General features: G+C 37.0%; 1 protein-coding gene across 2 annotated transcripts in view; it reads right to left on the bottom strand.

Moving 5' to 3' along the window:
* The window catches only part of LOC117394787 (sorting nexin-13-like), a 45782-nt gene that overhangs the window by 11320 nt on the left and 14358 nt on the right, over positions 1 to 20104 (bottom strand). For both annotated transcript variants that reach the window (XM_033993357.3, XM_059011778.1), the window contains 15 exons: positions 18609 to 18692; positions 16995 to 17133; positions 16142 to 16230; positions 15634 to 15733; positions 15206 to 15399; positions 12204 to 12308; positions 11919 to 12051; positions 9939 to 9976; positions 9286 to 9355; positions 8295 to 8437; positions 5470 to 5577; positions 4885 to 4995; positions 1816 to 1977; positions 1591 to 1662; positions 830 to 975 (listed from right to left, as the gene is read on the bottom strand). In XM_033993357.3, the coding sequence (XP_033849248.1) occupies positions 830 to 975; positions 1591 to 1662; positions 1816 to 1977; positions 4885 to 4995; positions 5470 to 5577; positions 8295 to 8437; positions 9286 to 9355; positions 9939 to 9976; positions 11919 to 12051; positions 12204 to 12308; positions 15206 to 15399; positions 15634 to 15733; positions 16142 to 16230; positions 16995 to 17133; positions 18609 to 18692 (1694 nt within the window). The remainder of the gene's footprint in view (positions 1 to 829; positions 976 to 1590; positions 1663 to 1815; positions 1978 to 4884; positions 4996 to 5469; positions 5578 to 8294; positions 8438 to 9285; positions 9356 to 9938; positions 9977 to 11918; positions 12052 to 12203; positions 12309 to 15205; positions 15400 to 15633; positions 15734 to 16141; positions 16231 to 16994; positions 17134 to 18608; positions 18693 to 20104) is intronic.

Genomic DNA, 20104 nt, shown 5'->3' with positions numbered 1-20104 from the left:
AGGCTATGTCAGAACTACCTTAGGAGACAAGAACAAGACGGTAGGCTTCAAATCATGGAATGGCCAGCACAGTCTGCAGACTTAAACCCCATCGAGCTGGTTTGGGATGAACTGGACAGAAGGGTGAAAGCAAAGCAACCTACAAGTGCAACACATTTGTGGGAACTTCTGCAACAGTGTTGGGAAGAACTTTCTGAACAATATTTGATTTCCATTGTAGAAAGAATGCCACGAGTGTGTTCGGCTGTTATATCTGCAAAAGGTGGCTACTTTGATGAGTCAAAAATTTAGATTAAATTTTGTTAAACAAAACGATTCCATGATTTCTTTTTTATCTCCAATTGTTTATTTGTTCTATGCTTTAATTTCAGAGTACATTGAGACATTAAACTGTGTAAATTTCAATAAAAACTGGAAAAATGGAGGTGTTCTAAAACTTTTGACCGGTAGTGTGTATATATATATATATATATATATATATATATATATATATATATATATATATATATATATATATATATATATATATATATGAATTGTGATGTTATTATAATATATTTATATAAGATTAGTTGTCTCTCTATTAATTCTGAGTCTGTATATGCATCAAGATTTGACTAGTAGTATGAGTGCCATTGATTGTTCAATAGGATCTGCTATGAAAATTGCTACTTGCAGCTGCTGTCTGGCTGTCGCAGGTTTCTGGTGAAAATCGGCGACGTCGCAGCCCTGCGAAAGTTTTATGAAACCCAATTTATTTATGAGGTGCTTCCGATTGCAAATCATTTTTATGAAATGGGTCCCTATTTTAAATCCCATTCTGTTTTACCTGTTTATTGTGTCTCCATATGTTGCTCGAATGAGCTGCTGCAGTAAGTTTTTAATATTCCGTCTCAACCACTGGTTTCTTTCTTTCAGATCAAAGACTTCGTCCATTAAAAGCAGCATGACCCTGAGTGGAATATTGTCATCCACCTATTTGAGGAGAAAAAAAAGATGTATATTTAAAATACATTTATTTATTTATTAAGAAAAAGTAAGAACTAATAATTAAACACAGTTGTACTTGAATGAAAACTAGCAACAAGGGTAAATACAATCTTTTTTTTTTAGGAAAAGACATTTGTCAGAGCTACAACACAATAAACCACACAGAGACAGTATGGAATGCTTTGATGTGACAAATAAAAATGTGAAGTGTGGGACAGCTGCAGATTTATGACGATGACAAATCTGCATATAATCTGTAGCAATCTTACACGCCTTCACTCCTAGTTAAGATAAAAGCATCTTTCGCCTAAAAATTCACATACATGACCAGTGATGTAATCTAAACACTGGGAAAATTATGTGTGAAGCAAGGGCTTACAGTATTCCTACCTCTGAAGAGCACTACCTGAAAAAAGTGTCTACCGTTTAAAAATCAGTTAGACATTTGAGAGGTTAATTCAGTCTTACAAAGGGCTCAAGGATTAGTCCTTGAAAAAAAAAAAAAACAACAACATTGAACACATACCTGAGCACTAACACATTTCTTAGCAGACGTTTTTGTATTTTACAAATAAAAAGAGGAGATAAAAGAATACTTGCATTATCATCCAGCTGTGCGGAGACACGGCAGTGTTCAGGGTCTATATCAGACTTCTGAATCAATGGAGGAACCTAAACCAAATACAGAGAACAACTAGGACCAGGAAGTCAATCACTATTATCAAGTACAGCACCTAATTCAAGATAAACAGTATGTGCATTACATACAGTTGCCAATATAAATACACACAGCACAGGAAGAAATAAAAAAAGAAAAATTAACACCTTAAATATTGACTGTTTTAAATCCTGCCCCAGTTTTTCAGACATTTTTCCCATGTTGTCCGACACTTTCGTCATTCCTTCTGCCAGACTATCAGGAATGGCCTTGACAGCATTGGAGACATTTCTCATGGAATTGCGTAGTGGGTTTACAAAGGTATCCATCTGAAATAAATATAAAATGATATAGGCACATGTACAAGCTTTTATTATTAAATAGTGCTGGGACGAACACAGGATTTATAATGTAAATATTCGTTCATTTTCAAAAAGTACTAAAAGCCATTATATTTAAGGCCCTGTGTAAATCGTGATTTCACGGACTGCGCAGAAATTGAGAAATTAGCACAGTACCACGATTTTTACAATATTCTTAAGAAAGAAAAATACATTTCAATTATTTGTATTTCATACATACAAAAAAAAAAAAAAAATCACATTAACAAAACTGTACAGCTCTGCTGTATGCCAGCATGTACTATTCGCCATGCACAGTGCTGTGCAGTGATTGTCGTGACTATATGCAATTTATATGAAATTAAAATACTACACACTGTAAACAAGAAAATGGATGTTTCTAAAAAGGCTAAAAATGTGTCTGCAGCAGATCACGTAAAGCAGTATCCAGCAGTTTTACACAGTGATGGAGGAAAGCTCTTCTCTACATCCTGCAACTTTACTGTAGATCACTACCGAGAATCGGTTGTTGACAGGCACTGCGACTGCTTTACTTGCAAAGAAACAAAAAACGGTGACTTCCATGTTCCAAAAGTCCACTGAAAACCGTGAAGCACGAAACACATTAATTTTGACCTGGCAGAGGCATTTGTTTGCGCAAATATCCCTTTTGAAAAACTGGACAACCAAAAGTTATGTACATTTTCAGACTAAGTGTAGCAAATGGTGGAGTGATTCCTTCATCAGCCCAGCCAAGACATGAATACTTACCTAAAGTTGCCGAGTATCACAAGCAGGAGATTATGGAATTGGTAAAACAGTCTGGTTGCATGTCAGCGGTCACGGACGAGTCGACTGATACCCAAGATCAGTATGGGTTACACATTGTATTTGTTTTGCAAGACCTAAATGGTGAACATGCATCTGATGTACTAGAACTGAAAGCTGTCCTTGCAGATATACTTTACCTACAGGCTGTTAATTATAACACCGTTTCACAAGCGATTGTAAAGTGCTTGAATAACTTTGACATTGATTATGTCAGTGCATTTATCTCTATATTTGATGTTTAAAAAAAAAAAAAAATCTGTGCACATAATTGATAAAATAGTTCAGTGCACATTCTGCGAAATCCGGTACTTTACCTGTGACACTGCTGTGAATTTTAAAGAATTTCCTCATTTTCACAGGGCCTTAATTGTATTGCTCAGAAAGCATGCACAGACAGCATAGCAGCAGGGGCGGGGGGGTGGGGTGGCCCCTGTGTGTGTCTTTATTTTACTGCAAAACGTTACGATACGTAACACGTTAAAGTAGAAAAATATCCCACGAGTAAAGAATAAGTTGTGTAGGCCTTACTTCACCCCAGTGAATTAACTACAAAACAAAGGATGCCAAATAGCAGTTAAAGTTAAATGCTGTTTAGTTTATTCCTGAAATACAACAGTACATAAAGTTGACACCGCATTTTATTTACTTTTTGTTTCATTCCTTGCCATTGTCGTTTCGTCACAGTAAACAGTGGCCATAGACACGTTTTATAAAGTAATAACATGAGGTTTACTTGTGCCTTTTTGTAGCTGAACAAGCAAATGAAAACTGAAATTCAACTTTAAACACTTCAAATAAAACAAAACGTGGAAATGGCGTTGTAAAATGAAGGGGAAAAAACGCTCACCATTAGTTCTTGTTTATTACATTCCACATAACAGAAAGTCGCACAATAAATATATAAAATATAAAATCTATCTAAAAATCACTACACAACATTTCCAGCAAGTTGGGCACTGTTTAAGAGAGGCATTTCAGAATGACGTGTTTGCCTTTTTACTGTCCCATGAGATTCTGACTCACTCTAAAGCAGCACAACGTGTTTTTGACCCAGATGGCCTTCCACAGAGATCACGTTTTGCTGTCTAAAACTTTTAAATAGAGGCTCAAGAGCTGCTGTGTTGATCCTGTGTTTTTTATATATTAATCTCACATATCACACGGAGCTCTTTTTCATTTGCCAGTTTTTAAAAACTGTCGTGCTGGTGAGGTGGTAAATAACTCAACCTCTGGTGTGGTGGTAAATAAGTACAAGGTAATTTTGTCATCTTTAGCGATTACGAACATCTGATTTTTGTATCCGAATACATGTCAAAAAATAATTTATTCGAACATTTGGATATTTGTCCCAGCACTATTAAAAGGACATAAAATAAATCACCCAATCACATCATATCCTGTGTACAAATTTAATTCCATGCATTGAACGCTATGGCACAATTCTAAAAACAACAATGTCAATCTCGGACTGTTCTTCTACTTGCTCTTGGTGAAAGAACCTTCTTCCAGACCGAGGAAGCGTTCTTGATAATAGAAACAATAGTTGAAATTGGGATACTGAAATGTTTGGAAATCTTCTTGTATACTTCTCCAGCTTTATGACAATAAATAATTTTCTGCCTAAGGTCTTCAGATAGCGCTTTACTTTTTCCCCATATTGACTTATTGGTAATGACAGCAATCATCCTATGCCTAATCCTTTTATACTCTCCAAGAATGTTCATCTACAATCCAGCGTTTTCTCGACTTTTCTAGAATTAGGTTCTGCATTATCATATTGAAATGTCTAGCACCTTATAGATAATACTATCATAGCATCAAAGTGTATGAATACTTTTGAAGTTTTGCTACAAAAGATTTTTCCTAAAATTCTTTGTTTTTGAGAAATTTCTAGAAATGATAAATTGCCATTGGGGTATGTAAACTTTTGACAACAACTGTATATGAGTATGACACAGCTTTAAACCTCAGAAGTAAAAGGTCCTTTCAAATCCTTTTGATAAATATAAAAGAAGCACACACAAATGTCTTGAACAGGTTTTAGACAATACGTGTCAGTCTTACCTTACGTGCAAAGTCCCTTTTCCCTTTATTGTAAGCTTTGTTTTCCAGAAAATCGCAAAGATAGAGAGCCAGAGGGGCATAAGCTTTCATCATTTCAGGATTCAGCAATAACTAAAAATAAAACATTAGATTACTCCAGAATTAATACTGAATTGGTTAAGAAATGCTCATAAGCAACATAACTGTATATTTTGCAAACAGTATCTATACAAACCATCAGGAAGTTTAAACAAATAAAGCAACAACAAAGTCCCCATTATTCACAGTCGCAGATAAAAGTATGTACACCTTACGCTGTTACCTTACTGTAATTCAAGGTAACAGATTAAAACATTTAGTAAACGGTACCAATTTTTAAGAAAACAAAAAAGGCCAAATACACAATTTCTAGTAATTTAACAAATACTCTTTATAAAAAAGCAAACTTATTTAAATTTAAAAAGTTTGTTCATGACCAAGTATTAACACCCCTGCTTTAGTATTTTGTGTCCTCCTTTTTACTTTTATTACAGCTTTCAGATGCTTATTCTGTGCACCTATAACTATATGTATTGTCAGTATTTTATGAAAAATGTATCTCATTACCTGTATGTAGGCATTCAGGTCTTTTTTCCTCTTTTCTAAGAAATCCTTGTCCATGTTGTTGAAGGTCTTCTTCCCAGGGAGCTTTAAAATACTTGTAAGGTTTTCAAACTGTGAAAATAAGCAAGAACGGCTTTAGTTTTTACAAACCTGTACCATGAAAAAAAAAAAAAAACCTGTAGGCTATTGTAAAACATGTACTGTTAAATTTCAAGATTCGTGGAGGAGGGGGGGCACTGTAATGTATTGCTTTTTAACATTTATTAAGAGGACAGTTTGAAGAGGAAAGGTCCCTGGTAATGCCAGTCTCTTTTCAAAATGTACTGCTCAGATTCAAATAGAGTTCATTAACCATGTAATTCTATTGAATTTAATCCTTTGTGATAAAAACCGGACTATGACTGTGTGAAAGGGGGGTATGGGTTGTTCACTGTGTCAAGCAGCCGGAAACAAATTGCGCTATACACCCCGCACAGGCGCGCAGGTTTTATTGAAGGCACAGATCATTCAGCTGCCACTAGGGTACCAGCAATGGTAGCACAGAACTACGTGACCGTACCAGCAATGGTAAGGCCACGGGCACATATACACAAACGGGAATGTAAACAAGGTAAACGAAAATACAGCTAGAAAAAATCAAGGTTTGCCTACAGGTGGCTGAGCACTACCTCCACTAAAAGGAAGGTCCCACTATCAGAGTAAGCAGCGCTACACACCCTTGCTATACTGGTTGTGGATCGTTCCTTGATCCTGTAAACTAACCCTAATCCACAGCAATAACAAGTCCCGGTTACACACACAGTGACAATTTCTTTGCACAGACTAACAGGGTGTGGCAGGCCGAAAGCCCGAAGTGTAAATAATGTGGGTTCTGTGTACATGGTTCCTGCAGCTCTCAGCTGAGCAAATGTAAGACCTTTTTAAGACTTTTTAAGACCAATCTTTAGAAAATTTAAGACCCATTTTCACATCAAGTATACCAAACGTAAATACTAAAATTGTGACTAGTTCAAATACCATCTAACAATTATTTATTCAAGCTGTATGAATTGTAAAATAATCAAACATTTTGATGCTAGTACAATACATACAGTACCAATGCAACGATAACAGTTGATGAAAAGGGTTATTGTTCTTTAATCAATAGAGCAGCAGTTCATTCCAGCTGATCACCAAACAACTCAATTATATATTTATGAAATCTTAAATGACATTAATTGCTGTCAAAGCTGAAAAAAACAGCACTCTCACTTGACCTACGTTCTGACATGTTATAACATTAAATATAGTTTGACTATAAAATATATATATATATATATATATATATATATATATATATATTAAAGTGATGAAAAGTGTAGTCGGTTTATAGTCAAAATCTAAATCTTGAACATTTACTGTGCCTTGTTCGTGCTGATATTTTCGAGTTTAATTGTTGTATGTTTTCATTTACTTTTACTAAACAATCACGTTTGCTAGCGATCATTGTTTAGGGTACGGGCGGTTTATTTAATACTCGGATACGCATGGCAGTTTTCAGTACTTGATCTCTGGTATTGTGTTTTTTTATTTTTATAGAAAAAAATAATTTAAGACCTTTTTAAGACCTTCAACTGAAAATCGGTCATCTTTAAGACCTTTCAAGGCCTTAAAAATTGAAAAACTAATTTAAGACTTTAAGGATCCACGGGAACCCTGGTGTAAATATAGTGTTTGTTTTAATGTAGCTTTGGTAGGGAGAGGGGTTAAACTCAAATGCTTGGAAATCTTGTATCCTTCTCCAGCTTTATGACAACGTGGGAATGTGGCTAGGGACTTAATTGATGGTCAGGTTCCAGCCACATGCTATATAAAAAGGGGGGGAAAAAATCATTTGTTTGGGTGGTGGTGTTTTAAGGAAAGCCAGTGAAGGTTTGTATTGTTTAAGTATTCCTTGTTGTTTTTTTGCTCAACTCTATTTTGGCCCTCATGCCCTATTTGCTTATTTATTGTTATTTTTGTTCCCACTTGGGAGTAACAAATGTGCTCTCTAGTGCTTTCACTGCAGCTTTCCTGTCACCGAGTCTCCCTTTCTAACGGTAACATCTTGGGCCACAGCACTATCCTGCTATACAGGGTAACAGACGCTTAATGGTTTGAAGTTTTGCTGGTTGCTTTCATCGGGTTCCTTCTCTGTCTCTCGAGCAGACATTCACCTTTCAGCTGAAACACCGAAAACACTGAAGAACAAATTATATTACTTTCTTTTTAATATTTCAATGTTTTTTCACTACCTACAAATTAACATGCAAACCTGAAAAGTTGTCTTTAAACAGCTCCTTGTTGAATGCAATTTACTGGTCATGTCACCGCCTTTGTTACAGTAGGGTTAGCATAGCAAATCATTATTTTCCTAAGGCTTCTGCATTTTATGACTTGGGCATTTATCCTACTTAAACAAGACTGAAACCTTTGATAAATGTCCTTATTTATCACGACACAAATACAGAAAGCAATTAGACACCTTCAATTCAGCACTGAGTGTCAAGAGCTCAGTGAACATGGCATCACCGTTGTGCCAATGGAATGTATTTAAAAATGGAGGATCCAAGAGCAGTAGTTAGGGGGTGCTGCCATCTTATTGTTGACAGCCATCATCTTTTCAGACCAGTGAATTGATGTTCAGCAATGAATTCCAACATTAGTTTCGGAACAGTTTTCATTGTTAACTTTGTTTGTTTCCAGTGCTGAATTTTGGAACAGTTGATTTATTGACATCCAGCGCTTAATTTAGGAAAGCACCCATTTATTTAACACAGCATGTCGTTACAGGGCAACTAAAATCTAACCTGCTCCGTGAGGCGCATATGAAAGTCATGGAAGTCGCTGTAACGACGATAGGTTTTCCAGGTGTCCTCGCTGCCGTCTGGATTCTTCCGAAACACAGTGATTGCATACAATGCATACGTCTTCCCATGGTCATTGCACACTCCTGCCACAGGATATGGGTGTAAGTAAGCATGAGCTATCAAGTGCAAAAAAGGACAAAAAAGACACAAAGAACAGGGTGGAAATGGAAAGGCAAGGAGAACAAAAAAAGATAAAAAGGAATAACAGAAAATCATGAAAACAATGGCATGTTGCAAGATGAACGACAATGATGAACAGCTTGCATGATGGTTAATGTTTTAGTCTGCATAAATGTGAATTGAGATAAGGAGAAAGACTTGTCGCAAGTGAATAAACATTTAGTATAGGGGCTCCCGAGTGGCTCCGCATGTAGTGCAGTATGTGCCCTATAGCCTGGAGATCGCAGGTTCGAATCCAGGCTATGTCATTGCCGACCGTGACCGGGGGATCCTAAGAAGCGGCGCACAATTGGCCGAGAGCCGCCCGGGCAGGGAGGGCTTAGGTTGGCTATGGCTGACCGGGCACCTGCGGGTCTGCAGTGGAGCCATTCAGATCTGTGTTGTCCTCCGGCACTATAGGTCTGGTGGCTTCACTGTGGATCCGCAGTGTTGAAAATGGTGGATTGGCAGGAACACGTTTTGGAGAATGCGTGTTTCAGCCTCCATTCCCTGAGTCGCCGGGGGTTGCAGCAGTGAACCGGGATAAAAACAACAATTGGGCATTCCAAATTGGGAAGAAAAAAAACGGGGTAAAAGCCATTGGCAACGACTACATTTAAAAAAAAAAAAGCCAAAAAAAAAAAAAATTGAGTATACATTTACATCCAATCAGCAAAATAAAATAGTACCAAAACTGTCCTCTTCAAATCAAAACAATCACACAATACAGAAGGAGAACTTGAAAGAATCTACACATAACTAAAGTACATACCAGTATCAGAAATGAATGCATGCAGTTGCATTGATTCATCAGAACTAGCATTGGAGAGGTCATCTAGGGACTGTAAAAGCAAAGAGACACTGTTCCATACAATAAGCAATGAAGCAAATACCAGTTAAAAATTAGTTAATAATAATAATAATAATAATAATAATAATAATAATAATAATAATAATAATAATAATAATAATAATAATATTTGACCTCATAGTTGCCCTTTAGCCTATGCATGTACTGCTCTGCTTTGTGTTACTTCATGACACAAGGGAGCTGTATTATTTATGATAGAGCAGGCCTCCTTTCCAGACATGGAGCCAAGCCAGAACAAACCAATCTGCCAGCACTCTAACACCTGCAGAAGCAGTGCAGACCTAGACAAGCACTAACTAGCAGTACAAAATAAGGGAAAAGGGAAAAAGTTTCTTCTCAAATACATATTTCAGAGATAATGTTTGAACCCAATTATTAGCAACACATTTTTGCTTCTACATTTTTGGTTTAACTTATGGACATTTTTAAACTAGTACTGTATGTAGAGAATAAATAATACAAATCTATCAGCAGCATGTTTCATTTTAACTACTTTGAACTTAGGAGCTCCCATACATCCTTATTTCACATCCAGTAAAATTCAGAATACTCACCAAATTAATGCTTCCTGTTGGAGAACCATTAAATGATTCTGTGGAAAAATGCAAACAAAAAAGGATTTCTGATCTGTAAAAGATACAATAAAACCTTCTGTACAATTCGGCAGGATTGTGGGGTCCCGACCAAATCCCGATTGAAATGAATTGAAAAGAATGAATGTGATTTTCCTTTTCCAAGTTTAAAGACTAATATATAAAAAAAACAAAAACAAAACGTTGCATATATACTCATGTACCAGACAGGGATGGAAATAAGACTCCTATTGCATAGCAGTTTCACCCATTCCAGGTTTTAAATGAGCCTGATTAGTCCCAGTGTATAGGTAACAAGCTCAGGTGTGTCTTATTAAACTCCTAGTAAAACCAGGAATGGATCAAACTGCTATACAATGGGAGCCTTATTTCTATCCTTGTAACCACCAGCACCACTCTGAATTGTGCCAATAACAGGTAAAGATTTTGTTGAAGCATTGTGTATAAAGTTTGCTGAGACAATATTAGATTTTATTTTATAGTAACTCTGTAATCCAGCACACTGTCTACCCGGCACAATTTTTCAGTTTACATTAAAATAAATAAAAAGAAAAAGAAACCTGTGGCAAACACCCAGCATCCAAGTCTTCAACCTCCAAAAGATTTGAAGTAAAATATCTTACAGGAAATTATTATGTAACTGCAGCTACCGAATAGGGCATTCAAGTGCTGGAGAGAAATTCCTTTTTTATTTCAGTCTCATATAACTTAGCCTGAAACATTTTATTTGAAATGCCTTTTAAAAATAAATGCACTTTGCACACGGTCAAAGTGTACATTTCCTTCAAGTTTCAGAAAACAATAAAATAAATAAATAAACCACCCTTACAGAACAGATGCTGGAGACAGTCAAAAAGCACATAAGTAACCCTTTGCTTGTCCTGATAACACCAAGAGTCATAATTAGAGGAACCTGTTACAGCTGTTCCATCTTACAATGTGAATGACATGCATGCAATGACATTTGCATGGCATTGTGTGGATATATGGTAGCCACAACTTTAATGCCTTATATAAATAGAAAAGGATATGCATGTGAAGAAAGAAAAAAATCATTATTGATGTATACTGAAGTTAAATAAACGTGGCACTCAAGGGGACCAACACATTTAACAGACACGGTTTATATTAAACCTGCAAACATGAAGTCACTACCTCCCATTGTGACGGCACCAGATATGTAAAATCATTGAAATGGAAAGGGTTCATTTTTCTTGTATGATAAAAATGGACCAAGAGAAGGTCATATGATCCAAATATGGCAACAATCTTGGGTCACAGGTAAAAGTGAAAGATACTCACAGATTTTGCTGTCAAATACCACTTAAAATAGAGTAGCCATATGAAATGGTTTATGAGATGTTTGCAGTTGAAGAAAAAACACTTTCAAACACATACAGTAACTGGTTCTGCACAATAATAATTGGTATTAAATAAAGGGAACATTGTATTTATTTATTTCTGAAAGTCATTTGTCAGGAAATTACAAAACATTTCATATAACACTATTTAGCAATTATCTTTTATCATACTGTAGATACCATTACACGCATGGTATCCCATAGAGGGAAAAATGATACTGCCAGAAGAGGGCAGTAAAGTGTTATTCTATTAAACTTATTTATAGGTGTGATCTTAAACAGGGTTCTTATATTGTGGTATTTATATAATCTTTAAAAATAATAAAAAACAAAAAAGATTATTACTGCAAAAAAAAAAAAAATAGAGTAATAATGGGGGGGGGGGGGGGGGGGGTTCAAGATAGCGGTTAATGAGGGTGCCCTCATCCCAAAAAGGGACTCTGACATGAAAGCAACAGTTCCTGTATTTTTGTGAAGTTGACAATCCACTCTATATGTACTTTACACAGGCTACATTATCCATAGTACCTGCTAATATTAGAATATTCTTTATTATAGAATAGGTTTAGATCCTGCTTACCTCCATCTCCATCATCCGACCCTCTGAAACTTGGTTCTTTCAACATGTCAAGCTCAGCCAACATCCGCACATAAAGAGGGTGCTGTCTGAAAGACGGGTAGAACCGCTCATCCCGCAGCATCATGTCATACACCTCATTTTGAGAAGCATAAAAGAACAAAGCGTGGGTTTGAAATCAGATCTGTTTTTTACTGTGATAAACAAATATGTAATCTCCCTCAAATCTATTTGCATGTCGATTAAACTCATTCCAGTATTCAATAGATCCCCAGTGTAATCAGATACCTTTCTTTGGATATCATCAAATATTTCAGGTGTTGGGTCTTCATTTTTTAGCTTTTCTGCCAGTCTTTCAACTAAGGATTCGTCAGCCTGAACTCGAGGGGATGCCTTAAAAAAAAAAAACAAAAAAAACCCAGAAAATAACAACAATGCAAGCTTCTTCATTTTTCTAAATGACCAGCACAATTACATACCATAAAAGAGACACATATTTGTAATTGGACAGATTGAGGATCTCTATGAAATATGATAGGGAACATTAGGTTATTATCATAACCCTGGTTCCCTGAAATAGAAATGTTGCCATTACTGTATGGGCATTTACCTTCTAAAGACCCGGAACCTGAACATTGATATCCCAAAGCTGCTCAATGAACCTGTGACGCAGTCGTGACCCGAGGGGACATAAAGACTGCTCTCACAGATCTGTGTAATTTTTCCTTCAAGTCTGCTGCAATCCTGGACATAGCAACCTTCAAGGTAAATGGTTACATTTCTATTTCAGGGAACCTGGGTTTAGATAATAACCAAACGTTCCCTTTCAAGTACAAAATGTAACCATTACCGTATGGGTGAGTGTACCAAAGCTGTCACAAGGGCAAGATTGCAGAATGACTGGAATGCTACAAGGCTAAGTCGAGAGGCTGTCTTGTGCGTTACCATATGGAACCATCGTAACAAGTAGCTAGGGTGAAACAATTGAGGGAGAAACTCACCTCTATGCCTGTGTTGTAAGGGTCGACTGGGAAGCCAAAACCAGAGTTTTGTGGATCCACGACATTCAGCCTGTAGAACCGAATGAAGGTAGCCCACACTGCCACATTGCATATATTCTTGACAGATGCACCCTGGAATAAAGCCCACAAAGTTGCCATGCACTTGGTGGAATGGGCAGTGAGCTTTTCTGGAGGGGGCAAGCTGGCCAGCTCATATGTATTCCTGATTGTGTCTGCTATCCATTTGGACAGTCGCAACTTAGACAGGGCTTGACCATGGGACTTATTCCCATAGCAGACAACATATTGTTCAGACTGCCTCCAACTTTTCGTCCTGTCAATGAAGTATGCCAGGGCCCGCACTGGGCAGAGAGTATCAAGCTGCTGCTCTCTGTCAGACTGGAAAGGAGGTGGATGGAAAGTCTCCAATTCCACAGACTGGTTGACCTGGAATGCCAAGATCGTCTTCGGCAAAAAGGCAGGATTGGTACGAAGTGTAACCTTTGTCCTGGTCTCTGTAAAAATTAAACAGGCTTTCACTATCGAGAATGCCTGCATCTCACTCACCTGCTTTGTGAAGGTGATAGCGAGCAAGAAAGCTGCTTTGAGCGAATGCATGAGTGAGTGCATTAAGCATCATGTATTACCTCCAGCGACGAACAATGTCTTTCATAGGCAGCCGAAGCCGCCGAGCCCCTTTCAAAAAAGTCAGCTCCTGGGGAGACCGAATCAATTTTGACACGGCAAGCCGAAATGGCTGCCAGATAGGCCTTTAACGCGGTGGGAGATTTCCCCTTGTTTTCCCCTTGTCAAAAAGGTCATTTGTTTATTGTCCAACGTTATACGGTACTTGCTACAGATTGGCACAGTTACACACATTGAGCGACATTCACTGGGAATTGTTGACACAGACTTGACAGCCAGAATGCGGTGAAAATGCTGTTGCGTGTGTTTATTATTTACAATACACAAAATAAAAGAAAAAACAAAACAAAAGCCTAACCCGTTCTCGTGCCCTATCTAAACGGTTGTTGATACTAACTAAATAGGAGGCAGACTAAGCCTGTTCCCTCGTCGTCAAAACCAAAACGCAATCCAAAAGTCAAAATCCAAATACCTGTTTCAGTGTTCGTTTACCAGTAACCCAAATAACATATATATATACGAGACTGAGGGGAGCCTGCTTGTTAGAATATTATAAGTAATGGTAATGCAAAAGCTGTCACCAAAACGGCATCAAGATACTGTGGAAGAGATTGCAAGCAACCACAACCGAAGCTAGTATCTTAGTCCTGCACAGTGCTGCTGAGCCCAGCAGCTGCTCTTGCTGTACGTGTGCTGTAGCACCACGTTGCAGACAGGCCTGCGTGTAGTCTCTGTAAAAAACAGGAACACACACAAGAGAAAAATCTCTCAACAAAACACAGTAATAGAAATTACATAAATAATATAAAACGTCTCCAAAAGCCAAAACGAGAAATAAAATAACTCCAACGGAGCTATGCAGCCTCGGGGGAGAGCACAAAAGTCACCCGACTTACGTTGCTGGATCACTGGGAAGGACCAGTGATGGTTTCACACAGGGCACAAGGCTGCAGCGGGACGTAACATGCAATATATACGTGTAATTAGAAAAGCTATTACAGCGTTAATGTAATATCGCATACATTTAGTATAAGATACAATAATTTGCAAAAAATTATACTATCAGAAGCAACAAGTACTTAGCTGAACTAGGCTCTCCAAACAGGTCAGTCTTAAAAGGCAAAATGGAGATCTGCGAGCGCAGTCCTTATGTACCCTCGGGGGTGGGGCTCAACTGTGTCACAGGCTCGTTGAGCAGCTTTGGTATATCAATATTCAGGTTTTGGGTCTTTAGGAGGTAAACACCCATATGGTAATGGTTACATTTCGTACTTGAAAGGGAACTAAATAGAATTACACCTCAAAAAAGTATGCACTACTATCCATAATGGAACTACACCTATCATATTAATTGAAATGCAAAGGATGAAAAACAATCTTAAAATAAACAGGAAGAATACCAAAAAAAAAATCTGTATTTTAGTAGAGAGACACACTTTTTTGACAGTCAATGATCAATTCTGACATTCTATATGAAATGCAATTTTATTTATAGATTTTTGCAAAAATACACACGACAAGCATGTTAGCAGTTTAAGGACTGATGGAAACACATTTCTGAGTAATGCATATTTTTTAATTATTAATAAATTTAATTGAAAAATAATGTAATGTTTTCAGCTAGAATACACACAAACAAACTACCTTTTCTGACAGATACTGTTCATAAACCCCGAGTGCAGCAGCTTTCAACAAGCCTTTGGTCTGGTTGGTCTGCTTTTTCCCATCCTTCTGCCAGTTCTGTAAAACTTCCAGCTGCTGCTGTGCTGTGACTCGATACCCTTCCACTGTGAGCCAGAAGAAAAGGTCTGCCTGCCCTCCCTTCTGCTGCATGTAATCTGTAAAATACATTTACTTCAGTCTATCGTATTATCCAGAAAGTGGCTCATGCCAGTATTTTAAAACTCATAAGTTGCAGGTGACCGTTATTTGTATTGTTGCAGCAAAGCTGTAGGACTGTCTCTACAGAGCATGTGGACAGTCAGGAGAACCAGCAAGGGGAATGTGCTGTGCCACTACCTGCACAGCATAAAACATTTACCCTTCAAAAACATATGTAATTCCAAGCTTACCCATGAAAAACTGAAGTGCAATGTTGTGTACCAATATGTGTTCCAGAGGAATTATGCAAAGCTTTCCAAAGTTGGCTACAAGTTTCAAGGTATCCACTTCCTGTTTGGGGGTGGGGGGGAGAAAATGTATTTCTTTAAATTACACATATTCACTTGTTTTTATTAGGTGAAATAAAAATAAATGTAAAAAAATCTATAAATTACATTAACTGCTACACCCTGCAATAATTATGTTTGTTTTGTATGTACATTCAACGTGCATTATGAAGCATGTCAGAGCTTGATCTGACCATATATATCTGAAAAAAGGTAAAGCTATACAATTGGAGTAAACACTCAGTTTTTCGTTCAGTATATTGAAAACTACAAAGCGGCATGTCATTCAATATGTTAATGTAAGATCATTCAGCAGGTTTCATCTGACTCCATGAAGCAAAATTAGTTAATTCTACAGGGTGATGCAAAACTTTTGGCCATAGCTTTACAGTTCCATCTAAATTGTCATTACCTTTCCTGACTGCAACCTCTGTATCCTTGTGTCACAGATTTTCTTCACAAATAGTAGGCTGTTTATTTGATTCTTAATCACATTGATATCTTGAAGGAAAATGGACAGGCAACATATATAGTTTAGAATACAAAAACAGTATTTAATTGTATATAAGAGCTTCTGTTTTTCGTTTTTTATTAATTTCTTTTTCGGTGTTTTTTTTTTTTTTTTTTTTTTTTTTTCAGCTATTTTCGAGTTTTATGTAAATCTGTTTTTTTTGGTTACTTTCCAAAATGCTTGGGCGTTTTTTTCTGTCACCAATAGTAGTAACTTGACAGAACTTGCACACTTAGTTGTACCTTCTTTCCTTTGCATTTTACGAGCACATTCTTCTTGGGTTTGTGTGTGTAGGCATGATTTTATATTTCGCCACAATTTGCAATTCTGTTTTAAATTCTTACTAACTAACTGTAATATAGCTTTAAATCCTGCGAACAAGCCTTCTACTGTAATTGTAATCTCATTTTAAATCTCGCAAGCGGAGCCTCCAATAGAAATATAGAATTTAATGTCACTCAGTAGCTAGGTACAAGTCAGGAAGGCGGGACATTGCCCAACTGCATGGAAAGTGTTTTTTTTTTGTGTGTGTGTTTTTTTTAATGGGAAAGTGGTGAAGTCAACGTGAATTAACCATTTCCAGTGTTTTTTATTTCCAGTGTTTAAATTTTTTTGTATTGGGGAGGGGTTTATTGTTTTTTAGCGGTTAAAAACAAAAATTAGAAGCCCTATATATAATAAATGATTCAGTCCTAGGAAATGCATGCTGTGCAAGTCTTTGAATAAAATTAAAAAAACAACAACAAAAGCTTACCATCTCCTGCAGTGTCTAAGGAGCGAAGAAACTGTAGCTCTTCCACAGCTTTATCTTTTACAGCTTCCAGCTCTCCCACTTTGTCGCTTAGTTTGAGAATGTTCATAAAGGCTTCATAATTACAGCTAGAATCATGAATCTGTAGAATACAAAACCATATTCATTAAAATATCACGCACCTGTTTTACGTTGATCTGTAAAACATAACAGCAACAACTGAATTGCTTTATTTGCCAGACCAATACACGCAAATCATTTGGTTTGATTGGCAGTCTAAACTACTTAAACTTTGTTGTACTATACAGTATGTAGAACCAGATATGATAGTTTTCAGTATTGAATGCCAAGTATATCAAGCTAAGCCTCCTGAAAAACAAAGGCTAACAGGTCCTATTTCACAGATGACATTTTTTCTCAAAATTAAAAGTGTAGGGTAAAGGTTGTAGGGTTTAAAAAACACAACACATTGTTTTCCCTAGCTTTCTACTTTGTGTACATATTCCTGCAAAATCTTTTTCAACATAATCACGATTGTTCTGATGTTTTTTTAACATATATCTGGTTATAAAGCAGTTTTGACTAGTTACTTTCATTTTACATCAGGTTTTTCTGAAATGTATTCTGAATTCGCAATATTGGCTGCTTCAATCCAACCTGTTCAATCAAAAACATTTCATTGGTTTCCAATTCCTCCCAAAGTTCTGCCTTTTAATTGGTTCATCTGTCCATCATCTTTGCCAGGATGCTACCTGCTCACTCCAGGTTCAGAGGGCAGGAAACAGGTTTATGAATATACATGTCACGCCCCATAAAATGCCTCACTACAGGTTCAGAGGGCAGGAAACAGGTTTATGAATATACATGTCACGCCCCATAAAATGGCAATAAATAAGTAATTTTGTTATATTAGAGTGGAATAAAACCTTAAGCAAGAATTCTACACGCTGAGCAAACAACACAGTTTAGACAGGCAGCAGATTTCACTACCTAGGTGTGTGTTTTGTGTGAAAATGTCTTACGCATTTAGAGTACAAAAATATGAATATGGTTGGAAGTATTCCCCCTCTACATCTTGCATCTTCACTCTTATCGGGCGGGCGTTTGTAAAGAGGATGTTGGGATTATCATACTACTCATGCAGCCCCTCTGAAACTGTGCCAGAGCGTGCAGGTAGTACAGATAAGCCAATCAAAAGGCTGACCTTCATGACAGGAGTCAGGAATCAATTAACTGTTTCTGATTGAACAGGTTGGATTGAAGCAGCCCATGTTGTGACCTGATGCATAACCAATTCATGACCAGGTATAGATCAAAACAATTGCAATTATTTTGAAAAAGATTTTGCAGGAATTCATACAACAAAGCAGAAAACTAGGGAAAGTAAATGTGGTGAATACAAACTGTACACTGCTCCATGTTCACTTACAAGAGGCTGAGCATGAGTATCATTATATTGATCAAATACATCAGAGAACTGAATGCACTGTGCCAGTCAAACTGTGTCGAACAAGTACTGGAGAGACATAGATTGTGTAAAGGAGTAACAAAGCTCAAAGATCAGAATGTTAAGCGATGAGTACATCGAAGGCAACCATTTACTTATTATCTACATACCATCCATATAACATACTGATTAATATAGTCTGGATCACTGAGCTGGTTAATCAGTGGAAGAAGAATTCCCCTTGCAAGGATTTCCTGAAATAAAACAAAAGAATACATTTTGATAATACCATGCTCACAACAATTTCACTGGATATCAACTGAACTGTATTCAGACAGACATTTATTTCTTAGCAGACACCCTTATCCAGGGCGACTTACAATTGTTACAAGATATCACATTATTTTTAGATACAATTACCCATTTATACAGTTGGGTTTTTACTGGAGCAATCTAGGTAAAGTAACTTGCTCAAGGGTACAGCAGCAGTGTCCCTGACCTGGGATTGAACCCACGACCCTCCGGTCAAGAGTCCAGAGCCCTAACCACTACTCCACACTGCTGCCCGGAAATTCAGAAATGTATCTATTTTAAAGATAAATTACTCACTAATCATTAGTTTCTCCACTCTAACTTCCATAATTACTTAAAACAAAACAAACAAACAAAAAACTCTACACAACTTGTTTAGACAACGACTAATCACATATTTTGCTCACTATCAAAAAGGTATACAAATCCCCTGCCATGGATATAGTCAATGTGACCTACACATTGTCAGAATTTACCATATAAAAACAAAACAAAACAAAAAAGTGCATCATTCCCAAGACAGTCTGGATTTTATTAAACAAGTGATTCCCAAGATAAAGGTTTCAAAGCTGTGAAGGTGTCAGTATTGTGAAAAATAATATTTAAAAAGATCTATATTTAGATATCCAAAAAATGAAAACCAGAACTCTTACTCACTTGCTATGGCTGTTTATCAAATAATCATCATTTATTTTTAAAGTAAATATTGATATACCCATGGAACGTTGTGGCAATGTGCCTAGCCCCTGTGTGCATATTATGTGTTGCATGTTGCGTGTGTTAATGTTGGTGTATAGATTGGTACACGGGATATAAACGGGTCTGTGTTTCACGTGTGATTTAAAGATGTAGATTTATATTTAGGCACGAGCAGGGCACAAATCACTTCACGTGCTGGTTAAATGTAATATGTGAGCACGGGGTTGCACGTAATGAATTCACGTGCTGGGATTCAAGTGAATAATTAATTAGTAATTGAATCCCAGCACAACAGTATATATAGAGACACGTAGCTCTCACTCGGGGTTGGGTGTTCGGTGAGTGGAGAACGGGATTGGAGATGGAGGTAGTAATTGTTATAATAATAATAGTAAAAATAGTGTTTTCACTCACCGTGTTTGTTCGTTTGTCTGTGCATCCACCGTTTGTGTGTTAGTACGTTTTGTTTGTCCTTTTATTTTGGCCTCAAGTGCCGTGTCCTGTTTTGTGCTTGTGTTTGTTTGTTCAAACCTTTTATTTTCTGTGCTGTTTTATTAAATGCTGAGCGAAACCATTCGCTCAGCTCCACCAAACCACACCTCTCTGTCTGTTTATTTCCTGCTTCTGGTCTGACGCCACCCACTCCGGCCGTCTT

Source organism: Acipenser ruthenus, chromosome 3 (assembly GCF_902713425.1).
Source record: "Acipenser ruthenus chromosome 3, fAciRut3.2 maternal haplotype, whole genome shotgun sequence".
NCBI classification, from domain to species: Eukaryota; Metazoa; Chordata; class Actinopteri; order Acipenseriformes; family Acipenseridae; genus Acipenser; species Acipenser ruthenus.
This window is presented reverse-complemented; position numbering and strand designations above follow the sequence as displayed.